Below are 17,248 nucleotides of genomic sequence, written 5' to 3'. Positions count from 1 at the left end.
CTGGAGTGTCCCTACCGCAGTGGGATTCATGTCATTCCCGGAGGTGCCGCTGCAACGACCCCTCCCTGCCCTGGGAATGGGGGGAAAGGGGGGGGGGGGGGGGGCAGTTGGGGAAAGTTGTGCCACCCCCCCCCCGATCCTCCTCCAAACCCCCCGGGGATCATCTCCAGTGGAAAAAAACATGATTAATCCCGCGTGAAAAGAAGGAAAACGCTTAAAAAGCGGCTTTTAGGTGCGGGTGGGAAAAGGGACCCCCGTGCCGCGCCCTTTCTCCTTTCCTCACGGTTTTCCTGCCTTTATCCTGGTTTTCCTCCCTCCATCCCGGCTTCCCTCCCCCTGTCCCGGTGTTCGGTCGCTCCGGTGTCCGCGTCTCCCCCGATCCCAGTTTTCCGTCCGTCCCTCCCCCTTTTCCCTCCCTCATTCCCGGTTTTCCCGCCCCACCCTCCACCTTTTTGAACGCCCCGAGCTCCTCCCCCCGCCCGTTAAATGGGGCCTGACGAGACCTGCGGCCACGGGCGGCGGCGCCGGGAACGCCGGGGCGGACCGGGATCAGCACCGGGGCCAGCACAGGCACCGGGCTCCAGCCCCGGAACTGACCGGTACAGGGATCGGCACTGAGCGCCCGGATCCCTCCAAGCCCCGACTCCCTTCCCGGTGGGCGCCAGGACACGCACCCTGATTGGAAAACCGAGATAGAGCCCAGAGCCAACGGAAAGGAGCCGGAAAATACCGGGATGGGACCAGGCAGCACCGGGACAAGAGCGGGAACAGCCGGGAGCGGATCTGGGACCACCAGGGTGGGCTCTGGGACCACCGGGCGTAGACCGGGAAGCACCGGGACCGCCGGGATCCTCCTGCTTCTGGGAGCGGCGATGGCGACAGCGACACCGAGCGCAGGTGGGGGGGTGAGGCCGAGGAGGGGTTTGGGGGTCCGGAGGGGGTTGACGAGGGGGTGGGGGAACCCCCCACGCCCAGACCCACGTTGGGGGTGGCGGGAGGGCACCAGGAATCCCGGGGAGAGTTGGGAAGGGGGGACGCGCGATTTGCCCCCAGCAAAGCAGGCTCCCCCCTCCCGCCTTCACGGGGTTGTCCCACGGGTGGGGAAATCGGGGGTCGTTTGGTTTGGGGGCTCCCCATGACGCCCTCCTGACCCCCCAGGACCCCCAAAGTTCCCCCGCGCCCCCCACGTGTCACCCCCCGCCCCACGGGCTGGGCGACCCCGCCCCCCCGGTCCGGGCTGGGCGAATCAGCGCCCGCGACCCACCCCGCCCCGCGACGGACGCGGCTCCCATTGGCTGAGCCCAGACTGGCCACCCGCGGGGGCGGGGCCTGCTCCAGCCAATCAGAGCACGGCGCGCGGGGAGGGCGCGCCCGGGTGGGGCCGGGGGGAAATTGAGACACCCACCCCCCCCCCCCCCCCCCAAAATGGGGCTAAACCACGCAAAAATGGTACCAGGTTCATCCGAAATGGAACCAGGAACCCCAAAACCGTGATCGGGACCCAAAAAATGGGAAAAAAACTCGCTAAAAATGTGACCGGAACCTCCCCTCATGGGACCAGAACGCCCCCAAAGTGGGGTCAAACTCCAAAACTGGATCGGAACTTTCAATATTGGGCCGGAATCCCCAAAGTGGTGCTAGAACACGCCGAAATGGGGCGAAAACCCCACAAAATGGGACTGGAAGCCCGAAAATGGACTGGGATCCCCTAAATGGGACTCCCGGATTAAGACCAGCCCCCTCACGCTGGGCTAGAGCTTTCCCCCCTGGTGGCCCCCAAGTTTGGGAAGTGTTTGGAGGGTCCCTGAGGATGTTTTGGGGTCCTTATGGGAGGGGGAAGCTGGGAGGGTCTCTGGAGGGTTTTGGGGGTCTCTGGGAGGGGGTGTGGGGACCCGGGGGGGAGGTTAGAAGTCCGAGGGGGTATGTTGGCTTCTCTGGGTGTGTTGTGGGGGTTCCTGCGGGTATTTTGTGTTCTTTTTAGGGTTACTTTGGGGGTCCCTGACTCGATTCTCTCCCGTCCCCAGCGCCCCCGCCGTGCCTCCCGGACCAGCTGCGCTGCGGGGACGGCTCGTGCCTGTCGCGATCGTTCGCCTGCGACGGGGAGCGCGACTGTCCCGACGGGGGGGACGAGCTGGGCTGCGACCCCCCGCCCTCGCCGCCGCCCTGCGCCCCCTCGTCCTTCCAATGTCGCGACGGGAGCTGTGTCCCGCGGCTCTGGTGCTGCGACGGCGATCCCGACTGTCGCGACGGAGACGACGAGGAGCCCGACATGTGCGGGACCCCCCGGCCCCCCCGCGCCTGTCCCCCTTTGCAGTTCCCCTGCGGGTCCGGCGAGTGCGTCCACAGGCGGTGGCGCTGCGACGGGACCCCCGACTGTCGCGACAGCTCCGACGAGGAGGGGTGTGGTGCGTGCGATAGGAAGGACTGGGAGGGACTAGGACATCTGGAGGGGTCGCTGCCCTGCTGACCCTTCCGCTTCCCCCTAGCCGCTCCGCCCCCATGTCCCCCCGGCCAGCTCCGCTGTCGAGACGGGCGCTGCATCCCCGGGGCCCGGGCCTGTGACGGGACTCCTGATTGTCGCGACGGTGACGACGAGGAGGAGTGTCCCGACAGTACGGGAGGGGGCGTGGGGGAGGGTTGAGGAGGTCTGGCGAGGTTTGGGGGCGTTTGAGGGGGTTTAGAGAGGTTTGGGGGGGGGGGGGGGCGGGGGTTCTGAGGAGGTTTGGGGGGGGTTTGAGGAGGGTTTGAGGGCATTTGGGGGACTTCAAGGGGTCTGGGACGGCTTGCGGGGGAGTTTTGGGGCGGCCCCGGGGGGGTTGGGGGTGTCTGGGAGGGTTTTGAGAGGATGTGGGGGAGGTTTAAGGGACTTTGAGGGAGGTTTTGGGGGACGCTTTGTGTGTATCGGTCTCTGACCCCCCCCGCGCTCCCCAGCCCTGTCGTGTCCCCCTCCGCACCGGTTCCGCTGCCGCTCGGGCGAGTGTATCGCGATAGGGCAGGTCTGTGATGGGCGGCGCCACTGTCGCGACTGGTCGGATGAGCCGCTCAAGGAGTGTGGTGAGGACGGGCCCCAAAACCGCCCCGTGAGATCCCCCCAGTCTCCTCCAGGGACCTTCTGAACCTCCCTGCAGAGTAACCCCAGATCCCCTTAGAACCCCAAACCATCCTGAGCACCCCAAAATAAAACCCCCAGGCCTCCCGCAATTCCCTGGAAACCACCCCTAAAAAATCCCAAATCCTCCCAATACTCCCAACCGCCCCCTTAACCCCCCAAATACCTTAAAAGCACCAGGAGACCTCCTCAGACCACCCCAAAACCTCCCCAACCCCCGCTTTTACCCCAGCTCTTCCACCCCCGGACTTTGGGGGTCTCCGCCCCGTCCAGGGGGAGACTTTGGGGCGCCTGATCCCCCTCGTGCCTCCCAGGGGTGAACGAGTGCCTGGAAGGGGGCGGGGGCTGCTCCCACAGCTGCCGGGACCTGCAGGTGGGCTTCGAGTGTCTGTGCCCCGCCGGCTTCATCCTGGACACCGACAACCGGACGTGCCATGGTGTGTGACATCCCTAAAATACTCCAAAATATTTCAACATCCCCCCTGGACCCCCAAAATGCTCCAAGCCCCCACCAGGACAGCACAGGGGAGCCCTGATACCCTGAAGTGTGCCCCGGGGGGGCGTTGGGGTCCCTGAGAGAAATGGGGTTCCTGGGGCAGTTTTGGGGGCATCCCAGGGGGTTGGGGGCTGGAGGGGGGGGGGGGTGGATCAGGGGGTCCCGAGGGTGGTCAAGGGGAATTTGGGGGGCTGGGGGGTTTGGGGCTGTCAGGTGTTTGAGGGGCCATATGGGGATTTTGGGGGGCTGGGGAGGCTCCCTGCGAGGGGGTGACCCTGGTGCACCCCCCCAGGCCCCCCCGGCACCCTCCTGGTGAGCACCCGGCACCAGGTGCTGGCGCTGGGGGGCTCCGAACCCCGGATCCTGCAGGGGCCCCTCAAGCACGTGGCTGTACTGGACGTTGGTGTCGAGAGGGGGTCCCTGTTTTGGGGGGATCCCAGCGAGGGGCTCATCTACAGGTGAGGGACCCCCTGGGGCCACCTCAGTGCCTCCCCATGACCCCCAGTGACCCTCAGTCCCTCCCAGTGCACCTAAATCCCCCCGTGGCCTCCTAGTTACCCCCTCCTATGGCCCCTCCAGTACCTCCCATGTCCCATCATGAGCCCCAATTCCCACCCCAGTCTCTCTCAACCCTAACCCCCAACTCCCCCCAGCAACCCCCAGGACCCCTCTGTGTCCTCCCAATCCCCCCCCAGTGCGCCCCACTGACTCCGGTGCCCTCCAGGGCCCCCCTGGCCGCGGGCCCAGCGGTGCCACTGGGGGTGGTCCCGGGCCCAGGGTCCCCAGCCGGGATCGCCCTGGACTGGATCCATCAGCTCCTGTACTGGACCGAGCCCGGCTCCGGCCGCGTGGCCGTCAGTGACTCCTCGGGGACGCGCCACCGGACCCTGCATCGGGACCCCCGCACACGGCCCTGGGGAGTGGTGGTGGACCCCCTGAACGGGTACGGGGGGGATGGGGAGGGGCATGGGGGGGACACAGGGGCTGACAGGGAGGGGGGACAGGGGGCTTTGGGGAGAGAGGGACTTGGGGCAGTGACAATGAAGTGGAATGGGATGCATGGCGGCTGTGGGGCTGCGTTGGGGAGATGGGAACAGGGGACACCGGTGGCACTGGTGACACTGGTGTCCCCCAGGTACCTGTACTGGTCAGACTGGGGGTCCCGCCCCCACATCGCCTGGGGGGCCCAGGATGGGGCCCCCGCCAAGCCCCTGGTGACGGAGGACGTGGAGCGGCCCCAGGGGCTGGCCCTGGGTGAGGGTCCCACACCTGTCCCCAAACCATCCCCATGTTCCCCAGACCCTGCTGACCCCCCCAGACTCCCCCACACCTCTCTGACCTTCCAGTGCTTGTACTGGGTGTCCCCGTATGTCCCCAGCCCTGTGTTTGAACCCCCAATGCCCCCCTGACCCCCCCCATGCCCCCCAGACCAGTTCTCCCAGCGCCTGTACTGGACCGATGGCCGCCTCCACACCCTGTCCAGCGTGGCCCTGGACGGGAGTGGCCGCCGGACGCACCTGAGGGACCCCCAGCACCTGGCGCAGCCCCTCAGCCTCGCTGTCTTCCAGGTGAGACTCCCTGGACCCCAACAATGTCCCCCCAACAGCCCTCCCTGTCCCCTTCCCCCTTGACCTTCCCTGTGTCCCTCAGGACCCCACAGTGTCTCTCTTGTGTCCTCTCTGACTCCCCCTGTGTCCCTTCCCTCAGGACTGGGCCTTCTGGACTGACCCCCACCGGGGGTCCCTGGTGGCCGCACGGCTCCAGGGGGGCTCCCCCACCCCCCAGGTGGTGGCCCAGGAGCTTTTCAGCCCTGAGGCAGTTGTGGTTCTGCACCCGGGGAGGCAGCCAGCAGGTAAAACCCCCAGAACACCCCCAAAATACCCAAAACACCCCCGAAACACCACTGGGACCCCAAAGTTACCCCAGCCACACAAAAACACCCCAAAGACATCCTTGGGACTCCCAAAACACCCCGGGGGCACCCCAGTCACCCCACATTCTCCCAGGGACCACCCCAGACTCCCCTTACCTGTGCCCCATCCCCAGGCCTCAACCGCTGCGAGGGTCCTGGAGGTCTCTGCTCCTTCCTGTGCCTCCCCTCCCCTGCCCGTGGCCCCGGCTCTCCCCAGTTCCGCTGCACCTGCCCCGACGGGGAGCACCTGGATAGTGACGGATACACCTGTGCCACAGGTAACCCCCTGAGACCCCCCCATCCCTGTGAACCCCCCCAGTCCTTCCCTCCAGACCCACCTGTGCCATAGGTGACGCCCTGAGACCTGCCCAGACCCTCCTGAGACCCCCTTGTCCTCCCCCCCACCTCCAAACCCTCCCTGACATACCTGTGAGACTGGTAACCCTGAGATCACCCCAAACTTCCCTGAGACCCCGTGGAAACATTCCCCCAAACCCCTCCCCAGGTTCCCCTGTGCCCAGGTGACCCTCCCCATATCCCCCCAGAGCCCCCCAGGACCCCTGAGCCCCTCACCCGGAACTTCAGCAGGGAGGGAAACGCCTCGACAGGTAACAGCCTTGCCCACGGCCACACCCACTGGCCACACCCATTGACCACACCCACTGGTCACACGCTGAACACTCCTGTCCCCACAGGTGACCTCGGCCAGACGGGGGGGCCTGGGGGGGCCCGGTCGGGGATGGCAGCACTCTGGGTCCTGCTGCCTCTCGGTATGGCCTTGGCTGGGGGAGAAGGGGGGTCAAAATTTCAGGGGCTTTCATCCCAAGAAAAGGGTGCCTGGGATGGGGGTCGGGGGGGGGTAGGGGAATGGATCGGGGGGGTAAAATGGGGATCCCAAAGGTGGGGGAGGGGGGTCCATAACTGCGGTGCCAAAAATGGAGGGTTGGGGCGGCCAAAATGGGGCGGAGACAAAATCTGGGAGGAGCTCGGATGGGGGCAGTTTCAAAGGTGGGGGGGTCCCATCCCTGCAGTTCCTGCCCGTGGCCACCAGGGGGCTCCGGGGGTCAGGCTGTAGTTGGGGCTCAGATTTTGGGGGTGAAGTCTCAGACTTTGGGGGTCACTTGGGGGGGGAGGGGTCGCAGTTCTGGGGACCCCCCCGTGACCACTCCTCTCCCTGTGTCTCCTAGGGCTGGTGCTGTGCCTGGGGGTGGCAGCCAGGGCACTGTGGCAGGAGTGGCGACGGCGCACCACCAACAGCATCAGCTTCACCAATGCCACCTTCCGGAAAGGGCTCGGGGACCCTCTGGATGGGGGCGGGCTCGGGGACCCTCTGGTGAGTGGGGGGGGGGGGCGGTGCTGAGGGAGCCCTGGGGACAGCCTGGATGGGGCAGTGGGTATGGTGAGAGGGGGGTTCAGGGACGCCCCCACTGACCCCCCCCTTTCCTCCCCCAGCGGCCGCTGACGTCAGAGGATGATGAGCCCTGAGGATCTGGGGGAGCCAAGGCTGACCCCGAGCCCCCTGGGGTGGGGGAGCAACACCCAGGGAGCTGCGGGACTGAGAGCAGGGCTTGGGGTGGCCACATCTGGGAGCAGCTGTGTGCATGTGGACACACCTGGGCGGACATCTGGATGTACCTGGGCACATCTGGGAATAGCTGTGCACATAGACGTGACCGTAGGCACACCTGGAAACTCCCAGGCATACCCAGACATGGTTATGCACACCTGGACAAGGCTGTGCACACGCGGCTATGGCTGCAGACACACCTGTGCATAGCTGTCCATGCCCCAAGTAACCCCTGGGGCAGTTTGGTTTTTATTTTTTACCAAAATACTGTGAATTCCCCCCAGGCTGAGGCCCTGGGAAGTGGGCGGAGCCGAGGTGGCCCCGCCCCTCCCCATCAATAAAGTTTTATTTATTGATCTCTCAAAGGCTGAATTGGGTGAACTGGAAGGGAGGGGAAGCACTGGGGCGGGGCACGGCGAAAACCTCCACACGCTCGATTGGTCCAAAGCACAGCAACCTCATCCCCGCCCCTGCAAGCACGGTCGTTGATTGGTCTCCGTTTCCCTCCAAAATCACTGCTCGATACTCATTGGGCGTTGCGCAAACAGAGACGCGGGCTATTGGCTAGGCGAACTGCCAATCACGCTCCACCCCCGACCCTGGCTGTGATTGGCCACCTCGTGTCCCGCCGTCGATTGATTATCGCGCCTGTAATTCTGAGGACGCTCCGCCCTTCCCGATGCCCGTGCTCCATTAGCTGCACTCGCCGCCAATCAACTGCATCCTCGAATCGCTGCGCGGCGCGGGTGGGAGGTGAGGGCACTGCAAGCTACTGGTCGTGGCCAACGTCATTCACTGCTCGCCCCGCCGTTTCCGGGATTTCCGCTTCCTCGACCAATCGCGGAGTCTCGCGGGGCTGCCCAGGGGCAGCGCGCAGCACGATTGGCTGCACACCCCGCAGTCCGGCCCACGCACGGCGACCAGTCCCCGCGCTTCCACTGGCCCACCCGGCTGCCACTCACGCCACACGGCTCAATCGCGGCGTGCAGGCGCCTTCCCGTTTCCTATTGGCCGCTGCGCGCTGCCCGCAGCCGCTGACTAGGCGAGAGTTCCGTCGCTCAGGTAGCCCCCGCGCGGCGATTGGTCGTTTGGCGCCGGTGGGGGCGGGCCTCCCCGCCGCGCTCCCAGCGTGCCCCGCGCGGCCCGAGGCGAGCGCGGCCCGTGCCCGTCGCCGCCTCCGCCATGTCCGAGTTCGGCCCCGCGCCGCCCCCGCCCCCCCAGCCCGGGGCTGCCCCCGCCGCCCCCCCCCTCGGCCGGGCCCGTGGGGGGCCCGGGGGGCGGCGGCGGCGGCGGCGGCGGCGGCGGGACGGGGCGCAAGGACGCGTTCGCCGACGCGGTGCAGCGCGCGCGGCAGGTGAGGGGCGCGGCGGGGCGGCGGGAAGCGGCGGGAAGGGTCGGGGACCCCCCGCGACCCCCCCCGGGGCGCCGCGGCCCCGCCCCCACGTTCCCGGTAAGGCCCCGCCCCCCACGGGGGTCGTGGGAGGGGAAGTCGCCCCTCCCCCACCCCCGGGAACCCCTCCCCCCCACTCACAAACACGGTTTTCCCCCCAGTTCCGTCCCCGCCCGCACCCCGATAAAATCCCGCATCCCTCCCCGGTTGTTTTCCCCCGATTCCGGGCGGTCCTGGCGCCGTAATTACGGTAGTTACAGTACTTTACCGTAATTCCTCCCAATCCCCAGAGCCTTCCCCCGCTCTCGCGCACCCTTTAGCTCCACAATTACGGTAATTACCGTAATTAACACCCTAGTTAACGGCGAGGCGCTTTGGGGGGTGCTCACATGGCCTCCGACGCCCCCAGTTCGGGGGTCGCGCTGTCGCCGGGGGCCTCTGGTGGCCCTCCGGGAGGGATTTCGGAAGGCTCCCAAAATTTGGAAGTCGGGGGAGGGGCACTGGGGGAGCGCATCGGCGTGAAGAGGTTTGGGGGGGCTCTGGGAGGGGTTATGGAGAGTCCTGGAGGGCTCAGACCTGGCTTTGGGGTCGACTTTGGTGAATCTCGGTCTCGTGGGGGCCTTTCTGAGGGGTTTCTTGCTGTTTGAACGACCCTCCCCAAGAGCTTTTGGGGCAGTTTTGCGGGGCTCCTGCTTGTGCTGGGGTAGTGGGGAGGTCTTTAATTTGGGATGACCCCATCGGGCATTTTGGGGGGTTCCCTGCGAGTTCTCCAGGGGGTTTGGATGTCCCTGGGGAGTGTTCGGGGGCACCTGCGGGGCTTTGGGACCTTTTGGGGTTCCTTGAGAGATTTGGGGGGTTTTGGGGGTCTCGGCATGAGTTTGAAGGGGGTCAATTTTCAGGGTGATCCCTAGGGGCTTTTGGAGCATCTTGGGGTGCTTTGGGACTTCTATGAGTCCTGAGGGCTCTGAGGGTGTTTGGGGGCCCGGGGGGGGGGGGGGGTGTTTGGGGGGTACTGGTGGGTTTTGAAGCTCTCTGGGACCCAGTTCTGCGGTGACCCCCTCCCTTACCCCCCCCCCAGATTGCAGCCAAGATCGGGGGGGACGCAGCGCCGCCGGTGCCCAACAACAACCCCCCCCCTCCCGATTTCGGGAGCTTCGGGGGGCAGAAACGGCAGCTGGAGGACGGCGGTAAGGGGGGCACAGGACCCCCAAACCCGGGGAGAACCCCTCAGACTGCGGGGGACTCCCAAAACCTTGGTGGGGGGCAATCGAGGAGTCCCTAACACCACATCATTCCCCCACCCCACAGACCAGCCTGAGAGCAAGAAACTGGCAGCACAGGGGGAAGGTGAGCGGGGTTTGGGGGTCCCCGGGGTGGGCTGGGGGGTGTCGGGGAGGGGCGGCTTAGGGCATCAGGACGTTTTGGGGGGACTCTTGTAGTACCAGTTGTTTCCAGGAGGGGGCGCTGTGGAATGTCCCGGGGGCAGTTTGGGGGTCCCCAAAGGGCTCTTGGGGGCCCCAGGGAGGTCTGGGCTGGCCAAAGGGAAACTTGGGTGCCCTGGAGGGGGTTTCAGGAGGTCCTGGGGGTGGTTTGAGGCGGGTTAAGCAGGTGCAGGGGGAGGTCGGGGGTTCTGGGGGAGTTTTGGCATGTCCAGGGCAGTTTTCAGGGGTCTGGAGGTGCTTTTTAGTGAGTCTTTGGGGTGGTTTGGGGGATTCCAAAAGGGTTTGGCGGCTGGGGGAGGTTGGGGGGTCTTGAGGGCAAGTTGGGGCCCCCCCCCAAATCGGGGGGACCCCCACAGACAGGTCAGGTTCCCCCCTCAGCACTGCCGGCACCGATGGGGCCCATCCACCCCCCACCCAGGTATGGGGGTCCAGGGGGCCTGGAGGGTGTTGCGGGTTGGGGGGGGTTCTTTTGGGGATTCCTGAGGGGAGTTTATTATGGGTTGGGAAGGTGAGGGAGGGTTTGTGGGGAGGTCCTCGGGAGTTGAGGGTTTTTTAGGGGAGTACTGCAGGTTTTGGAGGGAGGTTTGAGGGGTGTTTGGGTGGGGGGTTGAAGGTTTTGGTTAGGTTTATGGGGTCTCGGGGTGGTTTTCAAGTGTCCTTGGGGAATTGGGGGGGGGGGGGGTTGATGGGTCCTGGGGGTTTTGGGGTGCTCGTGGGGCTTTTCGGGTCAGCATGACCCCCCTGGTGCCCCCCAGGACAACGGTGACGGAGGAGTACCGGGTCCCTGACGGGATGGTCGGCCTCAGTGAGTCTGGAGGGTCGGGGAGGGGGCTTCAGTGGTCCCAGGGGGTTGGGGACCTCCTGGAGAGTTTTGGGGATGTCCCTGAACCCCGCTCTGTCTTCCCCTTGCAGTCATTGGCCGCGGGGGGGAGCAGATCAATAAGATCCAGCAGGATTCAGGGTGCAAAGTGCAGATCTCCCCAGGTACGTGTGGCTGAGGCCCCAAAATCTTCTTGGGCCCCCCCAAATTATGGGAGACAATCCCCAAACACGGGGGGACTCCGCTGACCCCCCCCGTGCCCCCCCAGACAGCGGCGGGTTACCGGAGCGCAGCGTGTCCCTGACGGGGTCCCCGGAGTCTGTGCAGTGAGTAACGCAAAAATCCCCCTGGGAACCCCAAAATACCCCTGGGAATCCCAAAACCGTCCCAGAACCCCCTTAGGGACCCCCAAAATAATCCTTGGGGACTCCAGAATGCCCCTTGGGATCCCCTTAGGGAGCCTCGGACCCACCCCAAGACTCCCAAAATCTCCTTGGGACCCCAGACTGCACCCTGGATCTCGCCTGCACCCCCTCAGTGACCTCCCAGATCGCCCCCCAAGCCCCCAGGGACCCCCCCCAAATTCCACTCAGGTCTCCCCAAACCTTTCCAAATCTCTCCTAAACCCCCAGATGATCCCCTAACACCCCCCCCTCCACCAAATCCCCATGTGACTCCAAACCTTCCCAAATATCCCCTCAACCTCCCCAAATCCTCCCAGTGATCCCCCAACCCCTCCCCAGGAAGGCGAAGGCGCTGCTGGACGACATCGTGTCGCGGGGCAGGGGGGGCCCCCCAGGACCCTTCCCTGATGCCGCCAACGGCCAGAATGGGACAGTCCAGGAGCTGATGATCCCAGCAGGAAAAGCGGGATTGGTCATCGGGAAGGGTGGGGAGACCATCAAACAGCTCCAGGTGCCCCCAAAAATCCCTCGGCGGGGGGCTTGGGGGAGATTTGGGAGGGTTTTCGAGTCACTGAGGGGAGCTTGGGGGTCTCTGGTCATCCCTGTGGGGTTGGGAAGGGGGGAAGAGCATTGAGCAGCTCCAGGAACCCCGGGAGTGCCCTGGGGGGTCCCTGGGCGGTTTGGAGGGGGTCAGCACTGAGGGGTCCCGGTGCCCCCCAGGAAAGGGCTGGGGTGAAGATGATCCTGATACAAGACGGTTCCCAAAACACCAATGTGGACAAACCCCTGCGGATCATCGGGGAGCCCTACAAAGTGCAGGTGAGAGGTGCCCAAAACCCACCTTGAAATGACCCCAAGCTCTCCTGAAATAACCCCGAAGTGACCCCCCCAAACCCCTCGTTCCCAGCAAGCCTGTGAGATGGTGCTGGACATCCTTCGGGAGCGTGACCAGGGCGGGTTCGGGGACCGCTCGGACTACGGCGCCCGCCTGGGCGGGGGCATCGACGTGAGTGTGCCCCCAGAGTCCCGTTTGTCACCCCCAAACCTCCTTTGTCACACAAAAATCACAATTTTCATTCTAAAATCTCAGTGTTTCACCCCCAAAAAACCCAATTGTCAAATCAAACCACCCCATGTTTCACCCCAGATATCCCCTTTTTCAGCCCAAGTTTTTGTGTGAATTTTCAGACAGTCCAACCCAAGCCCCCATTTTTCGCTCTATAAAAATCCAGTTTTTTGATTCAAATCTGTCATTCTTCATTTCTAAACTCACGTTTTTCAAAGAAATCCCACTTTTTAATTTAAAATATTTTAGCGCTCAAAAATCAGTCTTTACTTTTGAATTCTAAAATTTCCTGCTTTTCAATAAAAACCCTTGCTTTTCAGTCAAAAAAATCTCGTTCTTCAACACAAAAAATCGCAGTTTCAAGGCAAAAGTTCTCATTTTCACCCTAAAACTCAGTCTCTTATCCAAAACCCACCATTTTTCACTCCAAAAAAGCCCCCGAACCCTTCTCCACCCCAGCCCCTTTTTTCTGATGGGGGTCAGGACCCTCAGATCCCCCCCAACCTCCCCCAGGTGCCGGTGCCACGACACTCAGTCGGGGTCGTCATCGGCCGCAGCGGGGAGATGATCAAGAAGATTCAAAACGATGCCGGGGTGCGGATCCAGTTCAAGCAAGGTTTGGGGAGCCCCTTCTTGCCCCAAGAAAGAACCCTCCCCATTGACCCGGGGGCGTGGGGACCCCCATGACACCCCCCCAAACCCCACAGACGATGGGACGGGACCGGAGAAAATCGCCCACATCATGGGACCCCCTGAGCGCTGTGAGCACGCAGCCAGGATCATCAACGACCTGCTGCAGAGCCTGCGGGTATTTGGAGAGGGGGCTTTGGGGAGGGGGGATCAACGACCTGCTGCACAGCCTGCGGGTATTTGGGGAGGGGGGATCAACGACCTGCTGCACAGCCTGCGGGTATTTGGGGAGGGGGGATCAACGACCTGCTGCAGAGCCTGCGGGTATCTGGGGAGGGGACTGCACCTTGGGCAACAGGAGCTGTTCTAGGGGGAGGTCAGGAGTGGTTTTTGGGGTGGGGGCATTATTTTGGGGAAGGACCTGTTTTAGAGCAGGGATGTTTTTTGGGGTGTGTGCCCCCTGTTTTGGGGGTTCTGCCCAACCCTGACTCTCCCTCCCCACAGAGCGGCCCCCCGGGACCCCCTGGGCCGGGGCTGCCGCCAGGGGGCCGCGGCCGGGGCCGGGGCCAGGGCAGCTGGGGCCCCCCCGGGGGGGAGATGACCTTCTCCATCCCCACCCACAAGTGCGGGCTCGTCATCGGCAGAGGTGAGGGGAGGTGACCCTCGGGACCTCCTAAATCCCCCCCTCCCCACACACCTCCCATTCCATCCCTAGCTCCCAAAATCCCCACAAATAGCCCCAAAATCCCTTCCAGACATCTCCCTAGACCCTTTTAATTCTCCTCTGAACCCCTGTAACTCCTCTAGACTCCCCCAGCTGTCTGCAAAGAATCCTGAGACCCCCCCTCAACTCACCCATAAGCCCTCCAGATGGTCTCCTTAATACAGACTCCCCAACACCCCATGACCCCCCCAAAAGTCCTTTCTTCTCCCTTATATAGGGGGTGCTCCTTGTGGGGGAGGTTGGGGGTCCACACGTTGGGGTTTTGGGGTTCTCCAGGGAAGCTTTTGAGGGTCCCAGGAAGTTTTTGCTGGTCCCAGGGAGGACTGGGGGCTCCCAGGGGGATTGTGGGGTTTTGGGGTGCCCCCCTTTGACCGCGGGGGATTTTGGGGTGCAGGGGGGGAGAACGTCAAGGCCATCAACCAGCAGACGGGGGCATTCGTGGAGATCTCGCGGCAGCTCCCCCCCAATGGGGACCCCAACTTCAAACTATTCGTGATCCGTGGCACCCCCCAGCAGATCGACCATGCCAAACAGCTCATTGAGGAGAAGATTGAGGTGAGAGCACCCTAAAAAACCTTTCCGGGGAGCCCAAAACTCCCCCGAATCCCCAGAAAAGACCAAAACCCCCGTGACCTCCAGCACTCTTTGGAGTCTCGGTGTCGCCCTCCGGTGGGGCGAGTGTGGTGCTGCAGGCTGCCCGAAGGCTGCGCCACAGCCCCAAATCTTGCTGAGGGCCCCCAGAACCGTCCTGGGGTCCCTGAAACCTCCCTTGAGCCCTGTTTTCTCCACTCAGGGCCCCCTGTGCCCCGTCGGCCCCGGTCCCGGCCCAGGGGGTCCCCCCGGCCCTGCCGGCCCCATGGGCCCCTTCAACCCCGGACCCTTCAACCAGGGCCCCCCCGGAGCCCCCCCGCAGTGAGTACTGGCCTTTTTTGGGGGTTCTTGGGGTCCCCCTCAAGTCCGACCCCCCTGACCCCTGTTTTCCGCAGCCCGGGGGGGCCACCCCCCCACCAGTACCCCCCCCAGGGCTGGGGCAACACATACCCCCAGTGGCAGCCACCGGCCCCCCACGACCCCAGTGAGTACCGCGACCCCTCGGGACTTGGTGGGGGCACCTGCATTTTGGGGGGCCTCCCAAGGGTTTGGGGAACCTCCCTGGGGCTGACCAACTGGGTTTTAAGGGTTTGGGGGACAAAGTGGTGGTAAATGCCCATAGCGTGTGGGATGGGACCCCTTCGTTCTGGGGTAGGTCTGGAATTTTGATGGGTGGTTACAGATTCTAGGGGTCCCCCCTGCATTTGGAATGCTCCTCCTGGCTCACGCTGGGAATTCTGGGCCCCCTCGGTGTGATTTTGGGGCAGTGTCAGACCCCAAGCAGTGACCGCTTGGGTTATGGGGGGTCTGCGAGTTTGGGGCTCCTTCCCTGGGCCTTTTGGGTTTTGGGGCTTCCCCGTCCAAGGGGTGGCAGTGCCGGATCCCACGCCCACCATGCCCCCTCGACTTGGGAGTATCCTGTGTTTATGCGAGGGAAGTCCCAAAGCTGGGGCCTCCCCCCACCAGATTTGGGGGCTCCCCCGGCTGACACCGTGGTTTTGGGGCCCCCTCCAGGCAAGGCGCCCGCCCCGGACCCCAACGCGGCCTGGGCCGCCTACTACTCGCACTACTACCAGCAGCCCCCCGGGCCCGTGCCGGCGCAGCCCCCGCCCGCCGCGCCCCCCGTGCAGGGGGAGCCCCCCCAGCCCCCCCCCACCGGCCAGGCCGACTACACCAAGGCCTGGGAGGAGTACTACAAGAAACTAGGTGGGCACCGCGAGTTCGGAGGGGGAAGAGTGGGCGGGTCCAGGAGCCTCCCAACCTCCCTGGGACCCCCCCAAATCCATCCTGGACTCCCCATGCCTCTGCTGGGGGGGGGGGGGGGGAGCTACAAGAGTTCCCCAGCAAGTCTTGGCCCCCAAGAGCCCCCGTGTCCCACGAACCTCCCCAGGAGCGAAGCCATTCACAGAGACCCCTTCCCGACTGCCCCTGGGGACCCCAGATCTGCCCCTCTGTCCCCTGTTAGCCTGCTTAGGAATCCCTGCACCCCCTGCGACCCCCTGACCCCCCATGCCCCCCCAGGCCAGCAGCCGCAGCAGCCGGGGGCCCCCCCGCAGCAGGATTACACCAAGGCCTGGGAGGAATACTACAAGAAGCAAGGTAAATCCCCCCCAAAAATCCCACCTGGGGGGGCTCTGGGGATATCCCCCTGCCCTGACCGCCCCGACCGTGTCCCCAAAGCAGCCCAGGTGGCCTCGGGGGGCGGTCCCGGGGCCCCCCCCGGCCCCCAGCCCGACTACAGCGCGGCCTGGGCCGAGTACTACCGGCAGCAAGCGGCATACTACGGGCAGACCCCCGGGGGGGCTGGGCCCGCGCCCCCCCCCCGCGCAGCAGGGACAGCAGGTACGGCTCCCCCGGGACCCCCAAACCTCCCCCAGGATGATTTCCCTGCCCAGGAAATATTCATGGGGATAGAGACTCTCCCAGTCACTGTGGGACCCCCCTGCCAGGGACCCTTAAAACCCCAAAACCTGTCCAAGACAGTTCAGGGCCCCCAGACACCCCCCCCTCCCCACCTGACCTTCCTGCTGGGAAGGGTTTGCACTCCTGGACCCCCCCCAGCACATCCTGACCCCCAAAATTCCACCAAGGGTCCCCTCTGGTACCCCAAACCCCACCCCAGGACACCCAAAACACCCCTAGGACCTTCAGAACTCCCCTTGGGCCCCCCAAACCTAACCACGAACCCCCCAAACTCCCTGAAAACCCCTGGGGCCAACATACACCCCACCTGTTGGGGGAGGGACTGGAACTGCACATGCTGACCCCCTCCCAAGGACCCCAAAACTCCCCAGGGAGCCCCAGAATCCCCCCAAGGGGGTCTGGGGTGCCCTGCACCCACCCTGCTTCCCCCCAACAGGCTCAGTGACCCCAACGTGCCCCCCCGTCTGTGACCCCCTTTTGTTTTGGGCGAGCGGCTGCGGCCGGATGGGGCGAGCGGCCCCCCACGAACCCCCAAAACCCCCCTGGAGGGAGGTCTCCCCCCTCCCCCACCCCCTTTCTCCCCCCAAGCCCCACCTGGAGCCGCTCGAACATTCCTGGGAGCCGCTGGGGACCCCCCAAACAGCCCCGGGGACCCGAAAATCCCCCTGGGATCCCCAACCACCTGGGGAACCCCAACCCCCCCTCCCAAACCCTCCAATCCCCTTGTGGGGACCCCCAGATGCCCCTCGGGGAGCCCAAGAGTTGCCCAAGGGCCCCCAGCGTTCCCTTGGGGACTCCCCAAGACCCCCCCAAGACCCTCTGCGACCCCCCCAAGCTCCCCGGGAGTCCCCAAGTCCTCCCCAGCATCACCCCCGGGGGTCCCCAAGTCCCCCCGGCCGCCCCCGTCCCCGCCGTGTCTGTGTCGTTCCGGAGCATCTGGAAAACTCCGACCACCGAAGGCTCAAAAGTTTTTACTTTTTACCGCTTGTTTTTAACTTCACAAATAAACGGAACAAAAACCACTCTGGATTTTTGATGAAATGCAGACGGATTGGGGCAAATGGGGGAAAAAAAACATTTTGGGGGGAAGTAGAGGCGGTTTGGGAGTAAAAAAGTGGTGTCTTGGGGGCGTGCTGGGGTGAGAAATGTGCTTCGGGGATGAATGCTGCAGGCT

The 17,248-nt window shown here is 64.6% G+C and overlaps 2 protein-coding genes across 3 annotated transcripts; both read left to right on the top strand.

Annotated features, from left to right (window-relative positions):
- Window positions 1-4: 4 nt before the first annotated feature.
- Window positions 5-7,449, top strand: LOC136304011 (low-density lipoprotein receptor-like). 2 transcript variants are annotated; one of them, XM_066207682.1, is made up of 15 exons: window positions 5-897; window positions 2,025-2,405; window positions 2,487-2,612; window positions 2,932-3,054; window positions 3,424-3,546; window positions 3,898-4,063; window positions 4,330-4,548; window positions 4,741-4,859; window positions 5,034-5,173; window positions 5,313-5,457; window positions 5,652-5,795; window positions 6,063-6,125; window positions 6,213-6,287; window positions 6,705-6,850; window positions 6,970-7,449. In XM_066207682.1, the coding sequence occupies exons 1-15, from the start codon at window positions 735-737 to the stop codon at window positions 7,000-7,002; spliced, it is 2,166 nt and encodes a 721-aa protein (XP_066063779.1). In that variant the 5' UTR covers window positions 5-734; the 3' UTR covers window positions 7,003-7,449. The 2 variants fall into 2 exon arrangements, with proteins under 2 accessions (XP_066063779.1, XP_066063780.1); XM_066207683.1 differs by lacking the exon at window positions 6,063-6,125.
- KHSRP (KH-type splicing regulatory protein) lies at window positions 7,301-17,184 on the top strand. The gene is made up of 22 exons (XM_066207643.1): window positions 7,301-7,309; window positions 7,782-7,837; window positions 8,213-8,438; window positions 9,553-9,661; window positions 9,783-9,821; window positions 10,295-10,334; window positions 10,672-10,721; window positions 10,829-10,900; window positions 11,005-11,062; window positions 11,480-11,651; window positions 11,861-11,959; window positions 12,048-12,146; window positions 12,720-12,822; window positions 12,914-13,014; window positions 13,341-13,482; window positions 13,955-14,115; window positions 14,354-14,472; window positions 14,547-14,635; window positions 15,166-15,357; window positions 15,673-15,750; window positions 15,832-15,993; window positions 16,511-17,184. Exons 1-22 carry the CDS (start codon window positions 7,301-7,303, stop codon window positions 17,182-17,184), a joined length of 2,850 nt encoding a protein of 949 aa, XP_066063740.1.
- Window positions 17,185-17,248: the final 64 nt, after the last annotated feature.

Source organism: Chamaea fasciata, unplaced genomic scaffold, assembly GCF_029207755.1.
Source record: "Chamaea fasciata isolate MVZ Bird 193981 ecotype frontalis unplaced genomic scaffold, bChaFas1.0.hap1 SCAF_46, whole genome shotgun sequence".
Lineage (NCBI taxonomy): Eukaryota > Metazoa > Chordata > Aves > Passeriformes > Sylviidae > Chamaea > Chamaea fasciata.
The sequence above is the reverse complement of the archived record's forward strand: the minus strand, read 5'-3'. Positions and strand labels throughout refer to the sequence as shown.

Bases quoted from the DNA above. Each gene is read 5' to 3' on its own strand.
- KHSRP (XM_066207643.1), top strand. The intron at 10,335-10,671 runs GTATGGGGGTCC...GGTGCCCCCCAG, and splicing joins CCCATCCACCCCCCACCCAG to GACAACGGTGACGGAGGAGT. The intron at 11,960-12,047 runs GTGAGAGGTGCC...CCTCGTTCCCAG, and splicing joins GGGAGCCCTACAAAGTGCAG to CAAGCCTGTGAGATGGTGCT.
- LOC136304011 (XM_066207682.1), top strand. From the start codon at position 735: ATGGGACCAGGCAGCACCGGGACAAGAGCGGGAACAGCCGGGAGCGGA. The intron at 898-2,024 runs GTGGGGGGGTGA...TCCCGTCCCCAG, and splicing joins GACAGCGACACCGAGCGCAG to CGCCCCCGCCGTGCCTCCCG. The intron at 4,549-4,740 runs GTACGGGGGGGA...GGTGTCCCCCAG, and splicing joins GTGGTGGACCCCCTGAACGG to GTACCTGTACTGGTCAGACT.